The 20,523-nt window shown below is 36.8% G+C and overlaps 1 protein-coding gene across 1 annotated transcript; it reads left to right on the top strand.

Annotated features, from left to right (window-relative positions):
* Window positions 1-13,565: 13,565 nt before the first annotated feature.
* Window positions 13,566-18,848, top strand: LOC102807985 (bone morphogenetic protein 1 homolog). Its single transcript, XM_006811567.3, has 5 exons — window positions 13,566-13,737; window positions 16,545-16,687; window positions 17,309-17,534; window positions 17,725-17,901; window positions 18,003-18,848. Exons 1-5 carry the CDS (start codon window positions 13,659-13,661, stop codon window positions 18,074-18,076), a joined length of 699 nt encoding a protein of 232 aa, XP_006811630.1. The 5' UTR covers window positions 13,566-13,658; the 3' UTR covers window positions 18,077-18,848.
* Window positions 18,849-20,523: the final 1,675 nt, after the last annotated feature.

The following is a 20,523-nucleotide window of genomic DNA, read 5'->3' as shown; positions in this document are numbered from 1 at the left end:
CACACCAAAACAATTTGTAAGCAAATATGGTGAATCAAACTTTGCACCTCAGTCCAGGTATAACGTAAGGAGTAAACGGGAAGCGTGTCACAAGACGTGAGATATAAACCCCGGGATATGACAATATTTGTAAACTTGGCTGGAGGGGTGAAAATTAAATAAAAGGCACACACAACGTATCAGTTCAAGTGTAATATATTAGGATTAAATAAATATAAATAGTTTTTATAAACACTGGCCTGTAAAACCCCGGTGAAACGATGTTTTCTTTGTATATTGCATTGGACGGCACCACGAGGATCAGTTCTGATCACCTACAAATCCCATTCATTTATTACGTTGATATTGCACATATGGGTATTGCTCCATTGTTTTTGCTGCAAAAATAGGTGAGAGCCCCGTACAGTACTCCCTAACTGTTTGAAAATAAACTGTAATTGTAGTACGCCTGGCAGGATACAATAGTCAACCAAACCAGTACTTCATCTACATTCACTCATTTTAACACTAAATTGCACAAATAAAAAACATAGTAATTTCCTCACTGCCTTATATGTATGATGTTATTCCAAATATATCCATATATTACCTATGCCCGCCAGGTATTTTATTTCGAACATAGTAAGCGGAACGTGTCAGTCGACGAACGAATCAGTGGTATTGTCGAATGTTACCGCGCAAATACGGAGAATGGTCAACATGAAAGATTAAAATGTTTACATTGTCAAAAGCGCCAGGAAAGAAAGCATTGACATTTTGTGTGTAGATTTTCCCCCTGTTTCTTTTGTGTAACTGCCAATAAAATGAAATAGAATATGGTGGTGTAGTTGAGAAAAATCATTGTTCCTGCAGTCATTCAGATCAATCACCCGGAGTTTTGTATGGTTGTTTGCATAATGGGCGTATATGTGAAGTATCCTCGCCACTCGCTTTTCAGTGCTTCGCCTTTCAGAGTGGTGTTCACTTTTCAGGACGGCGTTCATTACATTGACTTTTAAAAATATGACAAAACTAGCAGGTTGACGAACCCTCGTGTTGGCTTCTGGAAAATGGCGCATCGACTACATTAGATAGATGCATAGTTACTGTAGAAAAAGGCGTTTCTGTCCAACTTTCAAGAAATAATGCAATCTGTCTTCAACATGTCATCTATTTGTTGACGCAGACAGTGACTACTGACTTTGTCTCACACAAGAGAAGGAAGACAATTACAAGTTTATTACTCATTCAAAGTTGTATACAAAATTACCATTTTATCAAATTATAATTTGGAGAGATCCTTTCTTTTATCTTTGCCCACTTTAAAGGGTGCTCTCCCCTCCCGACATCAAAAAGAAAAGGTGACCCATTATGGCACCTTTTACATGGTTCGTATCAAACCGTCAAATACTGTCAATAATAAAAAATAACCTTGAAAATAATAAATGCTCTGTAAAAATCTAGTCTTACATATACATCTTTAATGTGGGCGTCTCAAATTATTATTGAACGTTCTGTGTAAAAGTAAATTAACCCTCTACACTGGTACATACTGCTCTAACAAAACTAAGTTCGACTGCATAAACTGTTTCTTTACTTCTAATATTGTGCTGATTATAATTTGTATTATAAAATTGACACACTCGTTTATTTAAATTACGCATTTGTTTGCATATAAGGAATGTAATTTTTAATGCAATAAACGTTCATATTTTGATTTTTTTTTATCCGGCTAGGACGTGTAAATTGGGTTCTCCTGTAAGAAACAAGACGGAATGCGCTGAAAGGCTTTTTTTATCCACTGTTATTTTATTGCAATGGTTATGTGAATATATTACTTATCTGGTTCTCTTCTTCTCCATTTCCCGTTTCTTGTCAAGTCATGTAAAAGTACATGTGGTTGACAGGATGAGAAGATTGTTGTGATTTTTAGTTTGACTTCTTTTTTGTGTTGTAGTTGCGTGTGGGCCATCGATATGGCTGTCTCTAGTGATTGACCATCTGGTGCAAATCACACCCAGAAACATAGTGTTACCTTGACAGATTTGGGAACTTTTCTATTGAACAGTATGTGATTGCAATGGGAGAACTGAACGGGGATGAACATGTTATTGCCGTATACAGAATGCACCGAACAGTCTGCTTTGTCTATTGCTTATTCCGGACAAGTGGTCAGTGTAGAACAATGGTTAAACTTACTACCAGAGTTTCATATGTTCCTCCTTTTATTCTAAACTCAATAATTAAGGAGGATGTGCATGAGTAGGTATTTGGTTCAATGCGTAAAATTCCACTGGGGTTCAAATAAAACACTTTAAAACACGTTCGGTCATTTAGAAGACGCATTCACATGCTCTTGCACAATGAATACATCACAGTCAATGAGCCAGGGCTCAAAAATGCAATTTCATTGCCAAATCAAAGGACATAGGATGAAGTTTAAGAATCTATCTTTTTTTTTAATTTTGTTTTAATATTTTTTGTGCCAGGCGACAGTTCTGGACATTCAGTGTCACTGTTGTCTCTCCTGACTTTTTTTTTGTATGTGCAAATTGCAAGTGCTAGAGACAACTCCTAGTGCATTTTTTTGCACAGAAGTCATATTCATATTTGGGACTACATGACAGGGCTGTGTGGCCATCTCTCTGTCAAATGGTAATTTGTAATGCGCTATCCTGGCGTCAACCAGGCCCGATCGAACACAAGCATCTGCGGACCTTAACCAAGGTTCCCCCAAAGTCACATTCGTTAGTGAATGAATCTCGGCCAGTGGAATTGGCCTAAGGTAGGATTTGAACTTGGGTTTACCGATCATGAGTCTGATGCGACAACCACTATGCTACCAGTGACCGGTTAACATAGGATGAAGTTTAAGAATCTATCTTCCTGTGTTGCACTTTTGGGTTCATGTTTAACATTTTTTGTGAAAAGGTATCTGTGAAATGTCTTTCTGGAACTATTGGGAATTTTGAAAGGTGTTTGGCGTCTGGGCAATCCACAACAATTTTTACTTTGAAATAAAAAAACACATAACAGGGCCAGTAGAAGCAGACTCAAAGTTTCATGGGTTGATACAATACCAGATAAAATGGCTGATTTTGATCCTACGATCATTGTATTTTGTACTACCTTAGTAGCTTTATCACATAGATTTTGATTACATTATGTGAACCACTTATAATTAGGCTTAGTCGGTCTAGAGGTGGGGATCCCAACACTTCTTGTTGACCTAGACTGGTAGCCTGTCTTACTAAAGTTATCACTGAACTGACTAAATAAAGACAGATAGGAGCTTCATGTTTTCTTTTCTCAGACTGGACAAATGTGTCAAAATGCGCAATGTCTAACCCTAGAGTGGTTTAAGTTGAACATGGGACCAGTATGTGCTATTAATATAATATTTCTATCAGATTGTCTGTAGAACAGAAACAAGATGTTTACGGCAGTAACAGGCTGATACCTTTGTCACTTCAAAGTGTCATCAATTATTACAAGTAAAATGATCACATGTAGTTTTTTTAATAGTCAGGTATTCGGAAAATTGCTTCTGCTTGATACTTGAACGAACTGCTAAGGTAATGACAAATCTATGCACGGATAGAGTCTAAACAATCTGTATCACGATTACATTTTTTATTTTTTTTGGTGATATAAGTGATGGCTTCTTCAGACTGTCACCTACAGCAACATAAACGATCTAAGTGCATCAAGGAGTTGTGCATTATCTCTGGTGAGAAAAAGAACACAGATAACACTTGTGCAAATTGCAGACACACAGATTCGCCGTTTTCAGTCAATCCTGCAATATATTAATATTAATGGCTTTCCTGATATCTACTATGACTCTTCGAAACAGTTTCAGAACAAATTCAAAAAGAACTATGGACGTGAAATTGACAAATGAATGGGGACTCAAAGAGGCCCAGCGGGAGATCAAGGCAAGGATTTTAAAAAATAAGTTTTTTTGTGTGATTCTGGTGACAAATACACACCTGAAAACCGTGAAAAAACGTGTTCAGTGACGAAACAGTCTGAGCTGTTGCCAAACTGAGTGTTTGATTCAAAATACCAACCAAAGAATGCGAAACTGACAAAAGAGTGCTAGCTCTGACATCATGTGATATTGTGGCTGCAGAAGCTCACTATCACCGTCTTTGTTATAAAGAACACACTCATCCTCTCAAGAGGAAAGCAGTCGCAGAAACAGACAATGACCCAACCCATGGTGATTTTGATATGGATTCACTCTATAAGGAGATGTAGAATAAAGCACATGACAGGCACAGATGTTTGTGGGAAATCTCTCTGTCATGGCCTTTACAGATTAGACACATAGAATCCAAGGTTATGTGCTAGTGAAAGGGGTAAAGGAGATCAGGACTTTGACCAAAACGCATATTCGTCACACATTAGAATCAAAATTTGCGTTGCATGTGTGTTTTGTCTCTACATAAACTAGAACGTCTTGGTTTTGCCTGATACGTTGAGCATAGAATAGCTGGCTAAAGAGAACTTTTCTTGAAGGGAAAGTTACTGAATGTTTATGCTGCCTAAAACTGCCACATTCTTTAAAGCAAATTCGAAACTACCATGCTTGTCCACCATAGCCAACTGAATTTGCAAAAGATTACATCAACATCCCCTCTTCGCTCCAAACAAAATTTCCAGCTGGGAATCCATTTCTCCACCCCCACGAGGTGAACGGATGGTGTTTTCACTATCCCAGGACATTGTCTACCATGTATCATTTGCAAAGCAATAACTGGGAATGTGTCAGATTGCCGAATTGGCAAGGACATGGTGTATCATATATCAAATTCAAAGAGATTGAAACTGCACTGTGTCTTCGGAAGATGGCAATCAATGGAGACAAGAGTGTTGTTGTACGGTTGCATATCTTTCCTAATGTTCCTGTGGAGCTGGCTTTTAACAACATCAACCGCTTAGAATAAACATTGAGTGGTGCAAGACCTTAACATCGTGTGAATGATATACTAGTGCAGCAAACTGTCTTTGGACCACAGCTTCCACCCAAATGTGATGGTTCAAAGACAGCTGGTGATCAGTGCTCCCCATACTATAGCGGTCAGAAGAAATGTCCACCTGCTATCTCACCTCGAGAACCAGATGACTAGAAAATAACAGTGCACTACTTTCCAGGAAGAAGAACCTGATATGGCTGTTTCTTTGACAGTGTCATCCAGATGATCAGGTAGTGAGTGCATGGACTGGTTTTAACATCATAATCCAGCTTCAGGATTCAGTATCTAATGTACTGGCAACCAAGATCTCCACAGTATATCAAGTATTAGAACAAGATGGCCCACCTGAGAAAACTCCTAATAAGGCCAAACTCGGGAGACATCTATCGAAGGGTGTGATGCCTGAGGAGAGAGTTGATTGTATGCTATGTGCGACATGCATCAATGCTATCACACTTGTTCAGAAACTTGAATGTAGTGCTATTACATTTATGGAGATATCTGTGAAAGTTCTGACAACTGTGCTCAAAACACAGGGTGAAAAAAATGGAGAAGCATTTCTCATGCTCAGACAGCAAACATTTGACAGAAGACTGGCAAAAAAGAAAGAATCAGATCGGTATCAACAAGGAACTATGTGTAAAGCTTAGCTCAAAATGCATCAAGATTACTAGAGAACTAGTGACCGAAATTTCAGAGCTTGCATGCACTCATGGGGAAGCAGACACATGGGGAATACTCCATGCATCATATGCTGCAGTCAAGGTTCAAATCAGTTGTGGTTGTTGCTGATGATACCGATATCTTAATACTTTGTATAGTATTCAAGAAGGCAGTCTTTAAACACTGGGCAGCTACTTTTTCTCTTGACTAGTTTAACCTGTTGATATTCGGACAGAAAAATAGCAGTTTCCGATTGACCTAATTCAAAGATAATTAGTCAAATAGATTATGTTTTCGATTATATTGACAGACTTATTGGAAATATTTCATTAACTCTATATAGAGAAGGCAATGTAAATAGTCCATACAATTTTCCATACTGATAGGTGCACCTGTTCACATTAGGGACTGACTTTCAAAATATTGATTAGTCAATTGGCAAAAATTACCAAAACAATGGTATCACACGGTAGACTAATAAAAGCCTGCACCCATTCACTGATTACATGATGGATTCATAACCCACTGATCAACTAAAACGCTATCGCTGGACCCTCAGTGATCACAGTAATACTGTACTGGTCGGTGTAAAACTAGACTAAGCATAACTGTATGTCATATCTTCATGTTGAACTTTCTCTCAAGTGTACTTGTTGGAAACATCTTGACGGGGGACGAAAACGGTGATTATTTCAAATTGCTCTTAAGCAGCTCAGCATATTTAACATGTAATCGCTCCTGAATAAAAATAAAATAAACGAGACAAACAGTAAACAATAAAATAACAATAAGCATTTCCACTGTGGACAATGGGATCATCGTTTTAATTCAAGTGATGAAACATTTAGTTTATGTGTGTCAGCATTCTTTTTTATGTTTTTTTCCATATTACCTCAAACCCTGCAAACAGAAGTTTGCATGGAATCATGGGAAGAAGCTGTGTGCATTGCCGTGTGATAATTGTCCTAAAAGTAATTGACAGGCTATACTTGTTTACAACTATGAAAGGACAATTTGAATCTACCAGGTGTGCATGTCATTTACATAACAAAGGATGTTCACGATCTACTGAGTTGCCTGCCTGAGACAGCTGCTAGCAAAAACACATTCTGATTGGCTCATGTGGAAACCCAGGTGGTGTCCATGAATTTGGGCCATTTATAAATAAGCTAGCCTGAAGACAGCTGGGGTCCATCATTTCAACTAGCCTGAAGACAGTTGGGGTCCATCATTTCAACTAAATACCCTGTGTGTTTATGCTGTGATATTGTGAGTCAAGTGATACAGGCTTCAATCATCATTCTGTGGGACTTGTATGAACTGCTCTGCGATCTCCTGCTTTCAGCGGTGCCCTCCAGAATAACAGCGTTCCTCTGCATCCAATGCACACTCCCCGGGCAATCCCCTATTTTAGTGAATTTATTCATTGTATCTATACTTTGTTTCTTGTAATTATTTTGAGAGATTAACTTCATATATTTTGCTGTAGGAGTATTTCATTTCCAGTACTATTGTCTTGTCCACCCTATTGTAGCAGTGAAAGAACCCCCCTGTCCAGTGTGAGTTCTGTGGGTGCCCCTTTCAGTAGCAATAGGCAGGCCTTACACTGTGACAATGTGTTTCCCCTGATGGGTGGTTGCAATATGTTACACTAGAGCTTCATTTGTACATATGTTTCCCTGCTGGTCATGTTATTGCTGAAACTAATTTTACACGATATTGTTTGAAATACTATATGACGTAGAACGAAGGTCGGACAACTCTGATTGAGGTAATAATTACGTAATACAATATATATGTATATTTATGTCAGACGATAGATATCAATTATCAACCAACCCGTATCATACATTGCGTATGTATGTCAGCGTAACAACATTGTCAGGTGCCACCCATAAAACAACGTGTTATGTTGGAAATATATCAGACGTAACAGCTGAGTATTCAAAGTAATTAACATGTTCCAATAGGAAACAGAACAGAACAATTATCTAATTTTTATTTAAGATCTTTATTGCAATCTTTATTGCCTGTGGCCCAAAATACATAAACTATAAATAAATATAAAGATACAAAAGCAGTAATGTAAGGTAATGAAAAAGGCTGCAAGGGATTTCAATTCATTCTGTCTTCAGACAGGGGTAAAATAGGGGTGTATGTTTGTTTTTTTCTAAATTCATCAAAGATGGGACAAATCAACAAAAAGTGTAATTCATCTCCAATTTCTACGTTTTCACAAAGTGGGAAAAGGCGTTCATCTCTTGGACATTATATGACTCGATTAACTCGATGCACATTTGTTTGGAGAAACAAATATTGTACCAGGGACAGTAGTAGCGTATGACCGTGATAAATATAAAGTACTGTCTCATCTAATTTGGAATAATCCTGTGCTCATTGACTTTAACTTTAAATTACATGAATTACAGTTTTTTTTCCATAGAAAAGTATGAGAAACATAAATACACTGATATTTTTTTTTTTATTTTCTGTGCTTTCGATTGTTTGAGCTGTTTGCCTAAACAAAAATCACGTTATGTAGAGATTGTTTTCAGTGCTCACCATATGTGTGTACTATATCATGCAGCACACAACTCAAGCATTGTCATCGAATTGCATTGTATGCTAAGGGGATTTAACTATTTTACAATAATGCTGTACTGTTTAAAATAAAAAAGTACACAGCTTTAAAACAGGCAGTGTACTATCTATAGTTAATTATATTGAGATGTTGACATTTATAATTAAATTATATTGTCATTGTCCGCGAGTTTTACAGCTTTATAAAGTACACAGAACGTTTAAAAAATTAATGTTCGCCCAATTACCGTTAATTTTATGTAAGCTCATGAATCTAAATATAAAAACAAATGTGACAACATTGTGTTGTTCTCCGGGTGCTCATAGACCTGCATGCCTACCATAATAATTACATTTTCTGATTATTCTTATAATGTGACTACTCCATAGCTTGCTTGATCTAAAAAAAATGTTTATGTCCCAGATATTGTCACACAAAAATGTTAAACCAATAGACCAGGACTATATAACGAAAATTAAAATACCGCGCGATGCAATTTTGATAGAATGGGTTTACATTAGCAACTGTAAGATTTGTTGTAAATCTATGATATAAAGCGCCACCAACGTCGAAAGACAGAACTTCGATTATAGCCGATTCGTTTTAAATTGCCCAGATAACTCGTTATTTGCTGTAGTTTATCGTAACCAGATGTTTGGTAAACACGCTAATGAAAAATTGCTGTAAGTTTGTTGATTATGATCGTATGATTCATTTGTAGATATTTTGGATATTTTTTTGCGTACACATAGCCAGATCGATTTTTGAACGTGACAGTTTTTGGCGAATGGCAAGTAAAACGCAGGTAACCGCCACATTGTTCCACACGTGACTGAGTGACGTAATTTGAAAACATTACAAGTTCCGTTCTGCATAAACGTGTCTGTAATACTACAATAAAGCCATGCTCATACATTCTGCCTGCTTAGACTGTTTCTGTGCTCATTTATAACAAAAGAAACAGTTTTTTATTTGCCCACCTTTCGAAAAAAAAGAAAACCCCTGAACGGCCATGAGCGTAAACACTGACGTCAGGTAACCAAGAGAAAAAGAACAAGAAGCAAGAACGTGATCAACCAATCAGTATGATGAACCTATTACTAGTTACCTACCGGCTTGGTTCGCAATGACACTTGAGGCGGGATCCAGCCAATCTTATTTATATGTATCCAATTACTTATATATATTCAATTGTTTCATAGATGCGATTTTGTGTTAATTTATAAACATATATTATTTTCATGTTAGAGATCTACTGTAATACATGTCTTTTTCGCGAATTTAGCGAGAGAACTGATTCGCTAATTCAAGATGTCGTTAATGACTTTATTATCAATTCAAAATGGCCGCCAAACAAAGAAATCAACAATGACAAGAGATATTCGCTAAATCAACATTTCGCTATTACGTCATTTTACTACAATTCGCTAAAATTGCATGCCGCTTTTTCAACATGTTTTACAGTATATTGTAGTGTAGAACTTTCGTCTGAGAACGCACGGATTGAACTTTGACCTCATGTTTAAACTGTCAAATCGTATAAATGTCTAAAGAAGTCGGGTTTGCGTTTATAGTTTTAATCGCTTCACCGACATTTGTGTTCTGTATCGGCTAGGATTTTCGACGTTATGACGAAATAGTGTTTACATAACGTTTTTACATTAATGTCTGATTTTCAACCCATGTATGATAGGATTTGCTGGACTATAACTGGCTAACCCGAATGTGTTTACACTTGGCAAAGCAGCAAGTTTCTATGTTGACAGATTATATTTTGGAATAAAAATGTGCTTACGAAGAATTGTTTGAGGAAAGTTGTTATAATTGTGTTATCTTGAAAGTTTGTGTTTAGTGAACAGGTTTATTGTGAAATTATAAATGAATATTCGGATGATTAGTTCTGCATTGTTTCTTGAAAGTTGGACAGAAATGCCTTTTTCTACAGTAACTATGCATCTATCTAATGTAGTCGATGCGCCATGTTCCAGAAGCCAACACGAGGGTTCGTCAACCTGCTAGTTTTGTCATATTTTTAAAAGTCAATGTAGTGAACGCCGTCCTGAAAAGTGAACACCACTCTGAAAGGCGAAGCACTGAAAAGCGAGTGGCGAGGACACTTCACATATACGCCCATTACACAAACAACCATACAAAACTCCGGGTGATTGATCTGAATGATTGCAAGAACAAAGCTTTTTTTTTAACTACACCACCATATTCTCTTTCATTTTATTGACTCCCATGTAGTTACACAAACGAAGCAGGGGTAAACAATCCGCACACAAAAAAATATCAATAAGGAAAATATATCAAATTACAGAATAAACTCTAAAAGAAACCGTTCACAAACTTTAGATGGAAGGTTTCATTTACGGCATTCTATTCTATCAAGTGAAACTTCACTGAGAGGTCATGACCTGTTAACCGGAGAGGATCTAATATGGTCGAAGTTTCAGGAGACCGACTCAACTCTCATATAATCATACTTACTAATTCAGCATCATTTATTGCGTTTTTTGCGCTAAATGTCGTGCAGGTCAAATAACTATATTTTTATGTGTGTTTTAATTCCTGTTGTCCTGTTTTATATTAATGAAACAGAAACCTTGTGTATACATCATGTGTAGGGTAGTTAACATTTCATTCCTGTCTTTCCTGATAATCTTTCACGTGTCAATGTAGATCATTCATTCTCCGTATTTGCGCGGTAACATTCGACAATACCACTGATTGGTTCGTTGACTGACACGTTCCACTTACTACGTTCAAAATACAATAACTGGTTGGCACCGGTAATATATGGATATATTTGGAATAAAATCATAAATAGAAGGTAGTGAGGAAACATATTGTGTTTGAACTCGTGAAAATCTGATATTATTATTATTATTATTATTATTATTGTGTCGGGGTGCAATTTAAAGTAGCGGGACTATTATTTGCATACTTGTTTTCATCTTCTAATTGGGACCAAACGACTACAAACAGACCCAGGACAGTATATATTTTTGGAATCGCCAGACTTCAAGCTTTTTAAAGGTGTGTTTCTCATGCCCGTATCAGCATTCTACGGTGCGTTAGTTAATCAAAAGTGAAAAATTACTTTTTTTGTAAAAAAAATAATTACGCATTTAATAAGTTTTGTTTTCACTTTTCCTAGTTGTTCAATAGTCTGGTAAATTGAATGTGTCTGATCAGTTTTATTCAAGCAACGCGTTTTGAAAAATAGTGTCCTGAATTTTAATTTCTGTTTTAGTCGCATTGACCCCAACTCAAACCACAACACATTGGTAAATAATCCATGAAATAGTTTGTCTGGACACATTCAAGTTTCTCTCATTGTCACCTTAAAGCTGTGAAAATTTGGTGTTAATCCAACGACAATAAGTATACGTTATTTTTTGTTAAAGACCTTGTATTTTGAAAAACATAAACTCCTAGAAAACGTCGATGAAGTCACAGCAAAGATTTTCTACCTTGTTTATCTGCACAAGCGATTTGTTTTCCCATCAAGGTCTGTTTTAACATGTGTTGGAGCATCCAAATGTGTAAGGCTATTGGAAACCCAAAAAAATTAAAGGAATGGGATAGCTATAGTTCGATAAAACGGCAGATGAAAACACTAAAATCAATGATTTTTTTTCAGTGGCTGTGTCTTACACATTCATATGCAAATGACTAATCTGTGAAATAAACAGGGGCGGAGACAAACCACTCAAATGTTTGCAAACACTCATTGTGTGTCAGATAGCTACTGATAACACATCCTAACATTGCTTTGTCTTGAGTTAATCTTTGAAACTTATAGGCACACAAATTATGTGTTGATTTTAGAAAACACTACTGAAGCTGCCTTGCTTCCCTTCAGAAAATCTACATTTTAACCAACTTACATGACATTCTAGGTTACGTTGACTTTGTCAGATGAAAGTTTATAGTGCATTTCATCAATGAATAAATAAATGTGAAAATCGGAATTTTCAACACAAATAATAGTCTCGCTACCTTAAATGAGTACTAAAATGAATATTGCGTCGTACCGGGTGTACTACAATTACAGTTTATTTTCAAACAGTTAGTACTGTACAATGCTCTAACCTATTTTCTGTAATTGTATTGGAAATAAACAAAGGAGCAATACCAATGTGTGCAACATCAAGTTATTAAAAGCCAATGAATGGGTTTCGTCGGTGATAAGAACTGATGCTCGCGGTGCTGTGCATTGCAATATACAAGGAAAACGTTTTTCCGTGTTTATATCTCACGTCTTGTGACACCGCTCCTCGTCAACTTCATACGTTGTACCTGGACTGAGGTGCAAAGTTTGATTCAAAGCATTCGCTCACAAGTTGTTTTAGTGTGCGTTCAATATTGATATAACTGTATAGTGCCACACAATACAAATTGTGTACATTTTTTTGTAAGGTGTATTATCCAAATACAATTCGAATAAAACATGGAGAGCACAACAGAACAATATTTCGGTACAAGACAACTATCATAATTCATTCTTCTTTAGACGAGTTAGCGAAATTCAATCACTGGATGCTAGAATACAGCTGGATGCATTCCACCAGAAATTATATATTGATAACAGTTTACTAAGCCAAGTTAATTTCTCTGACTCTCTTGAAATTATGACTATTTATTGAAAGGGGAGCACATGGAAGTTGGTAACTGGCGCCCAATTTCTATTCTACAGATTGTCACCCGTAGGATACAATTATTTGAGAAATTAAATACAAGTACTCATGAACACTCGCAAAACTTGCCCTAACTATCCTAATTCATTCTTCTTTAGACGAGTTAGTAATGTAGTCATCTTACGCAAAATCCAATTACTGGATGGTAGACAAACAGCTGGAAGTGACCAAACCCATCCAAAATTATATATTGATACAGTTCACTTAGCCAATGTATTTTCCCCGACTCTCTTGAAATTATGACACGTAATATTAAAGGTAGAGCACATTGAAGTTAGTAAATGTCTAATTTTATTTGTAATTTATACCAACGATATAGATAAATCCACAAAGGTTTTCGACTTTTAAAGAGCGTGTGAATGGTGCAGTGCCATTTCATCTAATAAACAAACAACAGGCAAATATATGATTCTTAAGAAATTAATGATCGTTAAGGACAGTCTGTGAATCAATGAGAGTGTTTCTTCAGCACACGACGTAGGCGTATCCATGGACAGCCATCTTAATTGTAAAACTCTTTTTGAAAAGTAAGAAAAACCCGCTTACTTGTGACGATCAGAGTAAAGAAAGGATTGCCTCGTTCTGGACATAGTTTATAAACATTCCTACACGTTCAATGGAATACTGTTGCACTGATGAATAAATAACCGGGGTCGTTGCTTAGGAACGTACACAATATAGTTGTTAATTTCTAGAAAGGCTGGTTGCTGTTCTTTGAAAGTATTTGTTTCTGCGACACTTGTGGGAGACATGGCTGTAATAACTGGTCGAAAAGTGACTTTACTGCTGTTCATATTGTTGCAGATGTCGTACAAAAGTGAAGCAACAGGTGAGAAACAATTTTGTTGTTATATCAACAAAACTGTAACATAGCTAACTGTACAAGGCAAGATATTTTAACCCAGGCTACGTGTTTAGATTTATTCTGCAACAAATGCACATCCAGTACAGAGCTGCAAATTTACGTTCTACACGTTTTGTCAGGGAGCAAGCACACCTTCAAGTTTATTTGCGTCAGCTTCCGTTTTCTGTCTCCCTAGGAAAATCTAAAAGGCATTAGTTCCAAGTTGTTGTTGTTATTTTTCAGGGTCGTGCCACCTGTTCTAATGCTCCTAATAGTATACTCCAATCGTTGAATTACTATGCACATGACACAAGTTACCAGCCGCTTGAACCAGCTACGCAATATATATAATAGTGTTCATCATGGGAAAACGTCGTTTACAAAACATTTCTCACAAAAGAAGTAGCAATCCTAAATTATAATTTCCAATATTAGTTTTCGTAGTGTATTGTATTTATGACATCTATAATTAATAAGGGAATATTCGCAAATTCGCACAGGTCTGTTGGAATCATCATAGATAGATTATATGACTTTCAACATTGAGGCTTTAGCAGAAAAATAATAACTATGACGAAAAAAATGATATCAAACCCCAGTATTTTTTCCACTAGTACTGCTGGCATGGAGTTGTTTGTATTATGTCATATCAATAAACACTTTAATTACCCATCTGTGAACACATTTACATGTATTTGTTTGTGTTTACAATGTGCTTAATTTGTAACAAAGAGTGTTATAATTACTTAAAAATTCTATTTCCAAAAATACTAAATAACTCTAATATTTTGATTGAAGATACGGGGGTTTTATAATATATTATAACTGTTTTCAATTTAAACTGTGCATTTTCAGATTTTTCAATAAAACACATGCTACCCCCGCTCTCCGGCATTCATGGGACTCAGACGGGCGAGGCAGATGATGAAGCTTCCGTTCACAGTCTAAATAATCTTCGCAGGATACCGCTAGTCGTCTTCCTCCTCACAATCACAGGGGCTGTCTCGCGTACCAAGGACAGACTTGAGGGTCCGGAGTAGAGAAGTTTGTATGTAGATACAGTCGGGGAATGAGTCAGTCAACCCAACAATTCAGCCAACACATATATTTATATGTTTGGTGATAAACAGAGACAGGTATACTGTCAATTTAATGCAATAACGTCCATATGAACCTCGCCACATAACACAATGAAGTAAAGCCTACTATTAAGTGGTATACAATATTAACCTAACGGCACCTGGCAATTAAACCAGGTCAATGATCAAAATAAATCAACCCGACAGGCTGACCAAATTAACCCAGTGGCGCCTTAAATTGCATAACATTAACTAGCTAGGAACTTGCCTAATGAGTAACCAAATTAATCTGACAGTGCCTAACACTCAAGCCAAACACAGTAAAATGCCTAACTGCTATACAAATAAAATACCTTAAACAAAGCAATAAATGCCGCCCACACCAGTTCCACGCTATATAAGAAGCATGACGTGTGGATGGATAAAAAGTTAACAACGTCCACAGAGCAATTACTAACTCACTAACTCGGTATAAACACACATGCATATACCAAAAACCGCACACAAACAATGCGGGGTAAATACAATGATCAAAACGCACAACGTCACAATAAAATCAGTAAAATCACCTCACGGCACTAATCACAAAATACGACTATCTAAACAGCTTAACTAATCTACCAAAGAGAGTGCGCCGCTGCCCCAAATACGCCGCCAAACGAGGAAACTCGCCGTGGTTTCTCAAAAGAGTGACCAAAACGAATCTCGCCAAAAAAAAAGCAGTGGAAACAACACAGTGCAAAGACCTAATACAAAATGCGCAAGTGGTAGAGAACTACCTTTGATAACGACCACAAGCGGCGGTCAAAACGGCCCAGGCAACGCACGGGAAAATTAGGAAAATTCAACAGGCGTGCAACGGGGAAAAGACGCAATCTCGGCGGCCACGCACAAAAAAGTACATAAGACAGGGAAAAAGTGCTTTCACTGCCCACAAAAGGCCACAATGATGTAAATCACAAAGTTTTGATGCAACAAAAGTTCACGTGATAATTGTTCAACGTTTGATTGCAGTCAAAGATGCTTCGGGGCCCCTTTCCGAGCAGTAATAGTTCACCTACCAGCTGCGATAAAATTTCGGTCACGGGTTGATCTAGCTGACCAACGAGGCACCGTAACAACAGTGTTTCACGTTCCGCTTCCTACTTCTTTCTCTTTTCTTCCAAGAATTGCAGCTTGCTGCCAATGTGCCCAGTAACGTTAACCGCTCGGCGCCAGGAGAGAGAGAGCCCTTTTCGCTCTCAGCCATGTACACCCCAAAAACAACTACCTCGTTCCGTAATACACAGTAAATTACAACACAAGTAATGCTCATAAAAATGTCATAAAAACTACTTTCCAAATCAACCTCTAAATAATCACATATCCAAGAAAAGAGTATAGCACACAGTAGCACAGGTGCGACAATATCCCCACTGCATTACACTCACAACAAAGGTTCCCGCAAAAGAGGTCGGCTTACAGCCAACAAAAGTCATTGACACCACCAACAGTGAGGGTGGCATGCAACTCTAACCAATTACGTGTATGCACCAGTGCACACATACTATGGGAATACAAGCTGGCGTAACCAGGGGCCGAAATGCAGCGTAACTATGGGTTACACACACAATCAACATACTAGTAATACGTAAAGGGCAACCGACACCAATTATGTTTATAATAACAGAAAATATGTGAGAATGAGATATATTACAATATTTTCAATTTCAGAATACTTAGAAGATAACTGTGGTGAAAGTATTGTGAGCTATGGCGGTCGCCTTGAATCACAGAGATATGCTACTTACCGAAATAATTTTCAGTGTTCTGTAATTCTGGAAGCACCAAGTAGAGAATTCAAATTAATAATCCAGGTAGAACTATTACTGTTGTACGTGTTAATTTACAAGAATTGCCACTTTTTTGCAATTATTAATTGTCACGAATTAATGACGATATACACGCGCACATATAACGATTGCTCAGGACTGACAACAGGGTGGCCTTAGCACACGTACACACAAGCTGTTCTCCGACTGTCCCGTAAAAAAAACACACTCACATTTACATCTTTCAAACCAGATATGATAACAATCTGTATCGTGGTTTCATTAAATGGTAGTTTCTAAGATTTGGCATAACATATCAAAGGCGTTATTGTGGTAGGTTTCGATCTGAAATATGACAACTGCTTGCAATTTCGTGTTGTGACCATCCGACACTTATTTGTTGTTACGATCACATTGGTATGGCAGAGTAGAACTGGTAAAATTGTAAACAAACAATTATGCCAAATTTGGAAAATCCTGTGATACCTTTGATGAGATCATGCACGCGACTAACACAAGTAACTGTCAAACGATCAATTTCCTTTGATGCAATGTAAAGGAAACGACAGATATCATTTTATAGATGCCTACAATGTTTATGAAGTTGGACAGTTACTTTCAGTGATGCTGCACATAGTCATTTATACGAATGTTTGTTTTTAATAGTATGAATACATAGATTTGGAATACTTTGATGATACAACTTGTGTTGACTATATTGAAATTCGTGATGGTGACAGTTATTTATCAAAGTTGTTACTGAGGGCTTGTACAATAGATATAATTGAAGGGTACTATCACGAGTCAACATCGGACAAAGTAATGGTACGAATGGTTACTGATGAAGCCATCACTTCAAGGGGATTTTCGTTAATCTTCACAGCAGTTAAATGTGAGTATTGTTGTGTCTCATTAGTAAACGATACAATGTAAAAGGTTGCTGTTGACCAATTTGTTTTGAGACTCGCAAGCCGCAGCGCGGCGTTGTGGAATTAATATGAACTATCTAAAACACTTTATTTACCTAATTTTACATATTATCTTTATTAGTCTTGATATTTGCAATATGTTCATTTATTCAGATAATAATTCAGAATGCGCCAACCAGGGAATGTTTGATTGTGGTAATAACTATTGTATCATCAATGATCTCACTTGTGATGGTATCGACAACTGTGTGAACAACCATGACGAAATATTTAACAATAGATACTGTCCAGTCGTTGGTCCTGATACTGATAAGCCTGCCCGTGACCGTGGTAAGTCACGATCCAATCATATGCTTATTTACATGCATAAGTTTTGTTATCTGCAACAATTTGTGGTTTCTAACAATCTTCTTTTTGTTTCATTCAAACAGCGGTAAACATAGCAACCGATGCAGTGACCACCGTGCTGATCAGTTTGATGGCAACATATTGGTTTGAGTGGTAACAAGCATTATTTATACACCGCGTGGCAAATAAGTGACCCATAACATTATTAGTAGGATAAAACTGAACTGTGCGTGTGTCGTTGTTATTCTATGATAACTAGTCATTTCCCAATATAATCCAACGTGTGACAAACTAATTTAGTAACTTTTTGAACACAAAAGCCAAAGTTGTTACTGCGTATTCGCTCCCACATGATGCTCATGTATTCTAACTTTTTACTGCATTTTCAATTTACAAAACCTCTAAACAATACAAATATCAGTTGCAACCTTTTGTGACAAACCCATAACTACTAACAATTCATATTAGTTGTAACGTCATGTGCCGTAACCATAGTAACAATCTATATTAGTTTTAGAACTTATTTGATAATTCAACTATAAATGTATATACTGATGAATCAGAAACACAAACATACAGTAAATTTATCAATTTTTTGTTTTGGCTAATCAGACAAACGCTAGTAAAACCTGGATAAACTCGTCAATTTGACCAATGTTAATGGGGGGGGGGTGTAAAACTACTTTGCGAATTATTCTTTTAAAACATTCTCTCATAGTTTTGTCCCATAGAGAAATAGTAGGCGCGTTACTGCTTATAAATACACATTGTTTTATTTGTTCAGCTTGTCAATAGATAATTCGCATTTACTGTAGCGTAGTGTATTAATCTTATACTTGTACATTTGTACTTGACTCTAATCGATGTAAATGATTCCTGAGTTGATATGCTAATAAAGGCCAATGAAGATGGCGGCACTGTGAGTTCAATCTGTGTGTCTTGCCCGCTTTGGATTTCAGCATCTCAGAATTATTAAGGAATAATGTTCCAGCTCATCGCCTGTCCCATATAACCTTGAAGTATCCTATAAGGAAGTGGCCAATGCGTGTATTTATAAGGAAATATATATAGTTTGAACACAAAAAGTCAAGAAACGTCAAAGGTATGGCTCCAAAACAGAATTCACTCAAAGTAATTGGCCACCAGTCGGCCATTTTGAGTAAGATCTGACAGAAAACGTGCGTCTTGACGCATTAGGGTTCTATAAAGTTCAAAGTGCATACTAAGTTTGAAAATTCTGCAATAAGGAGCAGTGCCGTACCATGTATTCTCCATTAAAACAGATGGAAGTGCATCTGTTTTAATGTAGTCGATGCGCCATTTAAAAAAAGGGGGGGGGAATCATCAAGTCGCTAAATTTGTTTGAATTTTTAAACGTCCATGTAGTAAACACCGTCCGGAAAGGTGACACCGTTTTGAAAGGCGAAGACCCGAAACGCAAACAGCTCTACACAAATCCAGGGGTTTGATTTTGGGAACAATGTTTCATTTTTCCAAACTACCCCACCATATTCTATTTAATTTGTGTTAACTCAAATGCATTTACACAACAGAAAACACGACTTTAGAAAATTTATGGAAATTTAGTCGGCACAAACAAATGATCAATGAAGGAAATACAAAAGAAACCGTTCACAAACTATAGAGGGAACGTCTCATTTACGGCATTCTATACTATCAGGTAAAACTTGTCTTTGTCTTCACTGAGAAGTCATGACCCGGTAACCAGAGATGTTTCAAACACGGTCGATGATGGTTCAGGCGATATGAACAATAGTTTTAAGATATGGTCCCAACTGTTATAAACTTTAAAACAAATATGATATTTACTAATTTCACTTCATTTATTGCGTTTGTTTGTGAAGTTGGAATCAGTATATTTGTATGTGTTTTTTAATGTTCCTGCTGTTCAAATTAATATCAATGAAGCAAACACCTCGTGTGCACTCCATGTGTAGTGTGGTCAAAATGTCATTTTCTGCCTTCCTGACAAGTAAACGATTGACTCTTTCATGTTCCAATGTTGTCGATTTCTATTATCCGTATTTGCCAGGGAATATTCAACGTCACTGATTGGTTCGTTGGCTGAGTCGTTCACTTTACTACATTCGAAATTTAATACCTTTATTACCATCTTACGTAAAAGGTATTAAGAACAAAATATTGTTTTTCAACTCATGAAAACCGGGATGCCATTGAAATGAGTGTTTGAAAAATTAAAACAAACTTTGGGTAGTTTGAATGAATATTGTGTTGTACATGATGTACTACAACTACAGTTTATTATTAAAGAGTTGGGGAGTAACTGTTCGCGATATCGGAGCCAATGAAGTCCAACTGAGCCGTAATTATTGCTCGTTCTCTCCCCTACTTTTGCACCATTCATCTGCTTAAAATTGTTTAAGGTGAATAATACTGTGACGTGGAATCGTAAGTTTAAAATTTTCTATAAAATTGGGGCATTAGTTTGTGAACAAAAGGCACGCAATTTTTGACAGGAAGGTCGAACGCGTGATTTGTATTTATTATTTTTAGACATTAGGGTATTGTCACAGTTGTATCACTAGACTTACCTACATTGACTTTTTTTATTTTTTGCTTTTT

The sequence above is a fragment of the Saccoglossus kowalevskii genome, chromosome 9 (genome assembly GCF_978046115.1).
Source record: "Saccoglossus kowalevskii chromosome 9, keSacKowa6.1, whole genome shotgun sequence".
NCBI lineage: Eukaryota > Metazoa > Hemichordata > Enteropneusta > Harrimaniidae > Saccoglossus > Saccoglossus kowalevskii.
Note: the sequence above shows the minus strand (reverse complement) of the source record. Positions and strands in the feature narration are given on the sequence as shown.